Source organism: Lathyrus oleraceus, chromosome 2, assembly GCF_024323335.1.
Source record: "Lathyrus oleraceus cultivar Zhongwan6 chromosome 2, CAAS_Psat_ZW6_1.0, whole genome shotgun sequence".
Lineage (NCBI taxonomy): Eukaryota > Viridiplantae > Streptophyta > Magnoliopsida > Fabales > Fabaceae > Lathyrus > Lathyrus oleraceus.
The window spans coordinates 330,618,914-330,629,370 of record NC_066580.1 but is presented as its reverse complement, the minus strand read 5'-3'; the positions used below and the strand labels follow the sequence as shown (position 1 = coordinate 330,629,370).

The 10,457-nt window shown below is 32.3% G+C and overlaps 1 protein-coding gene across 1 annotated transcript; it reads left to right on the top strand.

The window, feature by feature from the left end:
• Window positions 1–9,783: 9,783 nt before the first annotated feature.
• Window positions 9,784–10,203, top strand: LOC127123082 (S-protein homolog 4). Its single transcript, XM_051053342.1, has one exon. It carries the CDS (start codon window positions 9,784–9,786, stop codon window positions 10,201–10,203), a length of 420 nt encoding a protein of 139 aa, XP_050909299.1.
• Window positions 10,204–10,457: the final 254 nt, after the last annotated feature.

Here is a 10,457-nt window from a genome sequence, read left to right as displayed (position 1 = left end):
CCCATTATCCACTTGTTAGCATAGGTCACTTTACACACATAAGGCTTTCTCTTGGGCTACCTTACCATGAGACCCTTTATTTATCGCATTTATTCTTTGCAAATATCAATGTTTATCACCATTTCAAAACCAATAAGAAATAAACCCTTGATCCAACGTCAAGCGGCATTTTCTTAATCAAATTCAAAATACAGTAAAAATACGACTAGAATTGTACTCCACTAGCCTTAAGTGGTGTGGAATTAGTAAGAATGAAGTTTTCCTACCCTTACTCTGAGTATTTTAGACACAAGACATTTGACTTGTTTGTCTGAAATATTCGCCTTTGCCCATAGTCTTTAGTGCAATTCTAATAAAAAAAATCTTTTCAAAAACCATAAAACAAACATCAACACATCAAACCTTATTTTTGCGCCTTAGGTCATCACCATAAAAAAATCCTTTTTCAAGGTAAAAACAACCAACCAACAAACATTTTTTACTCTGAACTACAAAGCTCTGATTCTTCATTCTTCGATGATGATACGTAGGCACAAGGGCCCTAATTCTTGGCGAGCACAATAATAAAAAACTCAATCTCATTCTTCCCCCCTTTTTTATGATAAGTAAACTTTATGATAAAATGCTCACGCACGTAAATAACATAGATGGTTCCCATGGAGTACCATGTATGTGCGAGGAAGAAGAAGAAGGTGGGGCGGGCTTAAAGCAGGGTTGGCTGAGCGGGTAGGCGGACACAAAATCCCAATCCAACTCGTCATTTTTTGGCGGGTGCACAGACTGGTTTGGGAGGCCATTACCCGTTTTGCCACCCATACCTAACACAATAAAAATAAAAGAAAAAGAATAATTAAGGGGTGCAATAGAGAAAATGGGAGGGACGGGGGGTACCGATCATGGGCCTAATGCCCAATCCGACACCATATACCTTTAATAATAAAATAACTAACACTAAAATTTAAAGAAAAGAGGCGAAGATATAAAGGCTTTATTTGGTAAAACTAACTGATAGATGATACTTGATAGCTGATGACTAATAGCTGATAGCTGGTATGATAGCTGGTACCTGGTAGCTGATAATTGATAATTGATGATTGATAGTTGATAAATTACTTTGAGTGTTTGGTAAATTAGCTGTTACACCAGATGATAAATACAAAATGACATAAAATGACATTCTTAATTAAGAAATTAGTGGTTTTATTATTTTATTATATTATATTATTAAATAATTTTTTATTTGATAAAAATAAATGTATTAATAAAAACATACAAGAGTATTTTTAATATATATAAAATATTGAAGTTAGCATCAAACTATACTAACTTTATATATAAATTTTATAATGAAATTTAACGAAATACATGAAATAATTGCATTCTAATTTTGAATTCGGTTATATTAATTTAAAATAATGATAATAAAATTAAGTTTATTTTTTAATATTGTATCATAAAACTACAATGATATTTTGAATTTTCTTCATCTTGGTTGATCTCAATGATATTCCTCCAAAATTTTACTAACATGAAAATTATCAATACTATTTCGAATTTCATTACGTAAATTAAATGTTCTCAAAATATTAAATAATATTTCATTTTTCATCTTGTGATATGATACAAATATAATTATGCAATTCTAAATTTACTAATAATATAGATTGAAGGATAAAAATAGATTTTTGTTAAAATAATAAGGATATAAATGGAGAAAAAAAATAATAAGTTAAATGCTACATGCTCAAAAACTACTTCAAATAACTTTTGAAAAAAAACTAAAAGTTACTAGTAAAAGCCACCAACTAAAAGTTAAATGAGAGTTATCAAACAAATTTTTTTTTATTAATATGAGCTGTAAAGTTTAAAACTATATTTTGGGTGTTACCAACCATACTCTAAGAATTAAGTCGCCATCTCATTTACTTTCAAACACAAATTTTCATAATCTCTCAATGTTCATCTCCTCCCTTGATTGATACTTCTTCTCTCTCGGTGACTCTCTAGAACAACAACTACAAACGGTGCTCTCGATTCACTCTCTTGTTTTCTCACTCGGATTTATTTTCAAGAAAAACGAAAAACAACATTAACAAATTGAATCAAGATTCAGAGTAAAAAATCTAAGATGAAGAGTGAAATACCGATGGATCTGTGGTGGTGGTTCAAATGGAAACTCAATGTTCGTGTGGAGGTCGTGGTGGCGACTTAAGGTGTGTGAAGGCGTTGGTGACGTGAAAGGATGCATGGTGGTTCTCAGAAATGTTACGGCTGCTGAATCGGGAATGACACGAGGATGCGTTGGAAAGTGATATGGTCGGATCTATAGCAGAGGTGCAATTAATGGTGTTCGTGTGGTTTGAGATTGAAAGGGGGTATGAAACTGGATTTCATGGTGGCCGGAAACGTGATTATTTTCACATATTTGGTTTTTATGCTTTCCTTCATTCCGTTCTCTCTATTTTCGTGTTTGTATTGTTTTACAAGTTGCTATTTGTGTTGTGGATTTGTTGTTGTGATATGTTGACTGTTGGTGATGGTTTGAAGAAGAAGCAGAGGTGAAATATGATTGTTGTTGTTGTTTGTGATGTGGTTGATGTTGTGGTTGATGTTGTGTGTGGAAGAAGAAGATGGAAAGTGATGATGGTTGTGTAGTGTGAAGGTTTACGTTGAAGGTGATGATTAATGTGATGAAGATCAATAGAGATTGAAGGAAAATGTATGAAGATGATGATGGTATGATGCGTTTTTTCGCATTATTTCCAATGTTACATTCTTTTTATAGTGATTTTAGGATTATGATTGGTTTCATTTTTGTCATCTTGTGTGTGCTGGAAATGGTGAGTTGGAATTTAAAATTGTGAGGTTGTTAGAATGGTGTGAAATGAAGGGAGAAAAAATGTGTAAAAAATGAGATGCTTTCCTGTGAAGGAAACAAATACATTGTGAAGATATTTCCTCTACTCTTCCCTTTTTTTTCTTTTGTGCTTTTTGTGATATTTTGTAGGAATTGATTTTATCTTAAGGATGAAATGTTTTTAACGATGATGTAGTACGACAATCTTATTGTAATATTTTAATCCTTCTTGTTATTATAATTGTTTAATTTAATTTAAACGTGTAAACCAAAATTAAGTGAAAATACGACAATTTTCATAAATAATAAAAATGAGAACACACAATTATTAGATGCGGAAAAAAATATATGTGTCAGACTCATCTATGCATAATGATCTTCGATACTAAGTATGATCGTGCGATCAAAAATATGCCACTTAATCGATTTTTCATTTAACTAAATTCCCAGCAAATCGGTTTGACTATTATTCAACAATTAATTTGACTTGACACTTTAAATTTAAGAGAGGAAACATGCTTTTATTTTTTGAAAAGAAATTGGACAAAATTAGTGTCTTACAAGTCGTATACGCCTAGAGGACATATGGGAGATCATCTTCCTAGTATCCTTTTATTGTTTCTAGTGTTTGCTTTAACCTTGTAAAGACTATGCAATTTGCTGCTTTTGTCTGTCTATTGATTTGGGGTGTTTCATTGACGTGAAATATTTCTTAACCATCAAGTATTCTAAGAGCTTCTCTCCGTTCCTATATGTGGAATTCGTTAGCTCTTATGCTTCAATCCATTTATTGAAGTAATCTCCTACCACAATTAAGAACTTGAGTTGTCTTGGAACCAAAAGGAAGGGATCTAGAATATATGATCCTTATTATGAGAAATGCCAAGGATGCATTAACATTAGTAGTTGAGATAGGATACTGTTATAGATGTCTCCATATCAATGGAGTTTGTCACCTCTTCTCACATACTCCTTAACATCTTTGACCAAGGATGGAAAAGAGTTTCCAACTCTGAGAATTTTATATCGCATCTCGAAAAATACGATCATTCATGCATTCGCGGAAAATGATTAAACATAATGGCCACCGAACTTTGTTTATTCCTAAACAATGAAATGAAAAATATCGATAAAACGCTTAAGAGAAAAAGAAGATGATCGTCGCAACAAAGTTTGGGTTTGAGAGTCGATTACGTAAGGAAAATGTACTAGCACTCATCACTTCCATTGTAATCAATGAGATCCTTTTAGTTAGATTTTCGATTGAATGTTATCTTATGTTATTTATTTTCTCTGAGTGATAAAAATGCAAATGAAAAATAGAAAAGGGGTCGCAAAAAGGTTTTTATTAGGGTGTTTAACAAGATTGCGGGTCTCGCTCCTACATATCCTATGGTACAATGAGTAACTCAAAGCTTCGTAGTTCAACATAGAAAACTATGTTTTTGTGGGTTTGTTTGTTTTATTGAACGAGTGTTTAGATCGTGTTGTAGCGATTAAACGTTGACTTATATGCTCGCGGGGGGAGGCTTAAGCGCTTGTTTGATTCACGTTAGAATGAACTACACAATATTCTTTTTGAAAAAGTTTTTTGATTGCGCGGAGGAGAGAAAATATGTATTGTTTGTTGAATTATTTTTAGGAAGACGAAGAAAGTTAGAGCAATATGACAGGCGCTAGTAACTCACTTATTCGATGAGTAGCAATGTGCGCGCCTCCCATTCCCTTTTCATACAATGTTTAATTGTGAAAAATCCATTTGGCATTGGATCAAGGGTTTTGCTTATTGAGAATATTATTTAAATAATTTATTTATTTATTACCATTTATACTTATTTATTTGTTTAATTATAATAATTAAATAAATAAACAAATAAAATTAATAATAATAGATAAAATAAAATCAAGTTTACATTTATGTGAGAAAATATTTGTATATCTAATTATTATTAATCACCATTATTTATCATTATTATTATTATTATTATTATTTAATTAATTAATTAAAAAAACTGGTAATAATAATGAAATATAATTCATAAAGGTGCAATAGTAGTAATGGACTTTGTGTAGTAAGCAAACATAATATGGGTGGCCCAAGGCCCAATATATTCTATAAAACACAAATACTAAATAAAAAACAATATAAGGATGTCAAATAAGTGGGGTGTGAAGAGAATTAGGCTCAAGAGAGGCCCTTATTAGTAGGGGTGGCAAACGGGCATGCCCGCCCCGTTTAGGCCCACCCCGCAAAAGACCGCAAAAAAATGGGGCGGGGCGGGACGGTCATAGTTGAGGATGTGGGCCTAAAACTTAGGTCCGCCCCGCAAAAAAGTGAGGGCGGGACGGGGAAAACCGACAGGCACTCCACTCTTTAAGCCTAAAAATGCAAAAATTTATGTAAATGCACGTGCCAGCAAAAGCCCGCGAAAAAAACGGGGTGGGGCGGGGCGGACACATTAGAGGGTGAGGGCCTAAATCCTTGGTCCGCCCCACACTAAAGTGTGGGAAAAACGGGCATGCCCAGCAGGGCGGGTCCGTTTTGCCACCCCTTCTCATTAGGCCTAAGGGGCGCTAGTCAACGCAAGAGGGATTGCGTCATCATAGAAGACTCAACTTCAACTCATGATTCGTTGACCAAACATTTAATGGTGAGAATAAGTGGGACACATGGTAAGAAAAAAAAGGTGATGCAAACACAACTAGTCAATGAAGCTCAGTCAACCAAATCATAGGCTCAGGAGTGAGCCGAGTAAGGGGCATATGCCTTCACAAGGAGGCAACAGAAGAGAGATAACCAAGGGGAAAGAGTCACATGAATACTCATTCTCTTCTCTCTCTTCAATCAAACAATTTCTCTCAACAATTTTTCAAACATCAACGCTCACTCTAGAAGAACGCTCAAACAACCCAAAAAGAAGAAGAACCATAATGAACACTTCATCGTGTTCATCACCTCTACCCAGATTCATCCCAAATCTTGTCAAACCCTCAAACAACCAACACAAACCCTACCTAAAAAGTCCTCCTGATCATGAATATCCACTCAAAATCAACAAACAAAGCCTTAAACATACAGATCGAATAAATTATACCTGAACCGTTGAACTTAAAATCAACCTCAAATCAACATGTAATCCATAATTAACAAAGGTGGTACATTTAGCAACAACAATACAACTACAATCATGCAATAAAAACGCGAAAAGAAAGCTTAGGGTACCACATTGTAGTACAAGAAACTCTGGCACGACGGTGGGAACTCTGGAACGGTCGCTCTCTCTTCAGTTACACTTTGTTCTTCTTCTTTTCTCTGTTCCATGCTTCTGAATTCTCTCCTCCTTCTATTTCCTTTTCTTCCACTTCTTTGACTGAAATTGAATTGCTTGCTCAAATGAGATAGAAGGTTAAGAGCTCTAAGTAATCTCACGTTCTAGGGATGATCATGAGCAACTCCTTAACTTTAAGCTTTGGTGTGAGAGTGTTGAGAGAGATTTTGAGCATAGTATGATTAAGGTGGTTTTTTGTGTGCGTTTGAGTGAAATTGGAGGGTCATTAAATAGTGAGTGAGTGGTGAGATTTGAGAGGTAATTTAGTGATGAGAAAATGGAATTTGGGGAGAGATAAGTGAGGATCCGTGTGAAGCTTAGGGATTAAGGGTTGAGATGTGTTTGAGATCAATTTTTGTTACGATTTCATTCGAATTTAGTTTTATTGAAATGTGATGAAATTCATTATGAAATTGTGTTTTTCTTAGTGAGGAATGTCTGATTTTGTGGTCCAAACGTCTTAATGTATGTGTATGTGTTGATGTATGTTCATGTGCCTTGCGTTTGGAATTTTACGGTCATGGATGTATATAGGTGTGTTGCTGAGATGGACTATGGTATATTGATGAACTTATATAATAATTTTATTTTGCAGGATCTATGATGGAAGGATGATGATAATAATGAGCATAACGATGGTGGGATATGAACGACCAGCATGACCTTCATGTTAGGAGAAGATGCAAACAAAAGTGCTAATTTCTTCTTTTTATTTTTGTAATATTCGTTATGAGATAAAAAGTAATAAAAATTAAAATAAAACAAGCCTTTTTTAAATGTTTTATTAATGAATGTAAAGTGAGAATATTTTTATCCAAATAACACATTTTTTCAAATAAATATCCAAAATAACCCACTTTTCCAACTATTTCCCAAAGTAACTTACTTTCAAACAAAAAAAATCTCAAAATAAAGGAGACGTCAATCCAATTGTCGCATGTGTACAACACATAAGAGGAGGCGACAATCCAATTTGGAAACCAAATTTTAAGTGACTTACAAATGAAGTCATCCTTAAGGATACATGAATGAACAAATGCAAATGTATGTCTACGCTATTGATGAGTGACAATGCAATATGGAAAAAAGAAATCAAAACCTTTTCTTTTAAAATTTTATTTCACTTTAATTTTATTTCACTTTTACTAATATACCTAATGTATATTAATGAATGGTTATTAAAGTCCATGACCAGATGAAATGGTCATGATGCAATGATGCAGATGAAAAGAAACTAAAGAGAAAAGACAATGAAGTTTAAGGTAGAACAAAATTGGAGTATGACACTTTTTTATCCAACACTCGATCACCCAAGTGGTGCCTTGCTATCCCTTTATGTGCCTCAGCGAAGATATATGGGACTTCTTATTTTTCTATAGATTTTATCAAAGGGGTTAGCAATCCTCTTTTGTAAAATGTCTATTCTATTAAAGAATAAGAACACTCTCTTCTCTTAAAAAGGGTGGAATATACTAAGTTAATAGATATTTTTCCCTATTCGATGTATGTTGCAATGGGTGTTATCCAGGATGGTCATGAATCCTTAATCATTGCCATCATCCTAACTCTTGGGTTTTCCATGTTATGGATTCTCCAAGTTTCTTGGATGAAGGAATAATTTACTCAATATGGTTGGTTGCTAGCCATCTTAGACATGGCGTCTTCTTGGATAATTTGTTCTCTATGATGATTTAAATTTTGCTAACTTCTTTTTCCAAGAAGACATATTATTGTAGTTGTGGCTCATTAGTTAGGGTTTCCACTTTTATTTCTGAGACAACATTCTGGGAATCTATCCTTAACTTGATGCAATTCGCTCCCATCTCAACGACTATTGTAAGGTCTACAATAACTCCTTCATACCCGGCTTGATCACTAGTAGTAGGAAACTCAAAATATGGAGATACATCAACTTTCAGATCTATTTCATTCTATAAAATGAGTTAAGCTCCATTTTCACACCTACTAGATGACCCGTCTATAAATACTACGCAGGCATATGCCAACTCTTATACACTTGGGGTCATTTCACCTACGAAATCTACAAATAATTTTTCCTTTAATTCTTTCTTCGATTCAAAAGAAATATTGAATTCTAAAATTTTGATGGACTATTTTGTTAGTCACTTGGCTAGATATGACTGATGGAAGACACGCTTCAATAAGATGTGGTTCATGCTGATTATGGTGCGTGTTAGAAAATAATATTGTAGCTTTCTAGATGTCTAACACCAATGTCACCTTCTCTATCTTTTGATACTGTATATCTGACATGTCTAGGGCTCCGAAAATTAAGTAGGCCAGGATTTTCTGACCCTTTGGCCTTCTTACGAGGACGATAATAATCGCCTCCTTGGAAACGGAAAAATAAAGATACATAGATTCGCCTATCGTAGGATGATACAACACATGTGGATTTGATAGGACATTTATGGATGATAACGCTTGTTAGAACTCTAAGGTCCACTTGAAAAACATTTCTTTCTTTAACCACTAATAAAAGGGAGTAACATGTTGTGATGTGCTCAAAATGAATCTGTTTGAAGCTTTTATACCATCTCATTCAACTTCATGACTTCCTTCTTTGTTGTAGGTGTCTTCATTCAAACGACCACCTCACACTTGTCTGGATTTGCTATGCCACTTTCCGTATGATAAAATTTCAAAATCTATAAGCTCTCACTCCTAACATGCACCTTTCTATATATATATATATATATATATATATATATATATATATATATATATATATATATATATATATATATATATATATATATATATATATATATATATATATATATATGATAAAAAAATTAAAATAAAAAGAATAACGTGCTTTAAGCAACAAATTATATGAAGTGATGTGGATTTTTTTATGGTATTTTGTTCTCTAAAGTTAAGTTATTTAGTACATCAAAAATAAATTAAAAATTAAAACTGATACATTTCTCTCTATTCTTTAAATAATATATTCTTTTTCTTGCATTTTAACAGTTGGATTAATCAAATGATTTAGAATTGCACATAAGAGAGGGCATGAGAGGAAAATTTGGAGAGGATCCAATATATGACTTTTACTTTACCTTTATTTTTATTTTTAATATTTTTATTTTTATGTGAGAAAAAAGTGTTTTTATTAAAGAATCAAATAATTGAATTAAAAAATTTTACACTTTTAAAATAAAATACAAATAATTATAATAAAATAATTATACTTTAATAAAGTAGTTCAATATTCTCTCTGATTTTATTTAAAAGAAAAAATTATTTTTTAGATAAATTAAATAACTAATGTATCTGGACAATATATATATATATATATATATATATATATATATATATATATATATATATATATATATATATATATATATATATATATATATATATATATATATATATATATATATATATATATATATATATATATATATATATATATATATATATAATACACTAGATGTAAAGCCAAATTTAAAATATTCATTTGGAAAGGATATTTTAGGAATATACATGTAAAAAAATAAAAAAAGAAGAAGAAGTGCCTATAAAAAGAGATGTAGGTAATGCCTAGACACACACATTATATACACCATGTCTCAAATGTTGATGAGAATTGTTGTTTCTATATCACTTGTTTTATTGCTAGTATCTGTATCTGAAGCAAAATTCGTACACAGTCACGTAAATATAGAGGTCACCAATCGTTTATCTGATAACAAAGAATTAGCCCTTCATTGCTACGAAAGAGAAGGAGAAGATCTAGGCGTATCGATACTCCCACCTGGTGGGCTATTCAAATTTTCTTTCACGCCAAGATTAGGTTTTAAATCGAGCAAGTATTATTGTAGTGCTAAATGGGATGGTTCCAACCTCAAATGGTTTGATATGTGGTCGATGGGAAGGGATGGTAGAGAAGGTCTACTAATCAAATGGGACGTAACAGAGAAGCAAGCTTGTAGGTTTGAACAAAAGACAGGATATTATTCTCTCTGTGTTGTCTACAATCAGTGAACTTATGTACCTTAATGTTTGTTGATGTCTTGGAGACAGTTTTTTATAATAAGATTACATTTTATATAAGTCTTGACTTTGTTAGCAATGTTTAATATAAAACTTATGTAAAATATTAAATATAAAACTTCGGACAAAATAATTTTTGTGCTGACATGACAATTGGTAATTTTAATATTACATAGCTTATTTTTATTTTGTCTCACCATTGTTTTCCAAACCATTCCACAACAAATCCAAATAAAAATCATTCA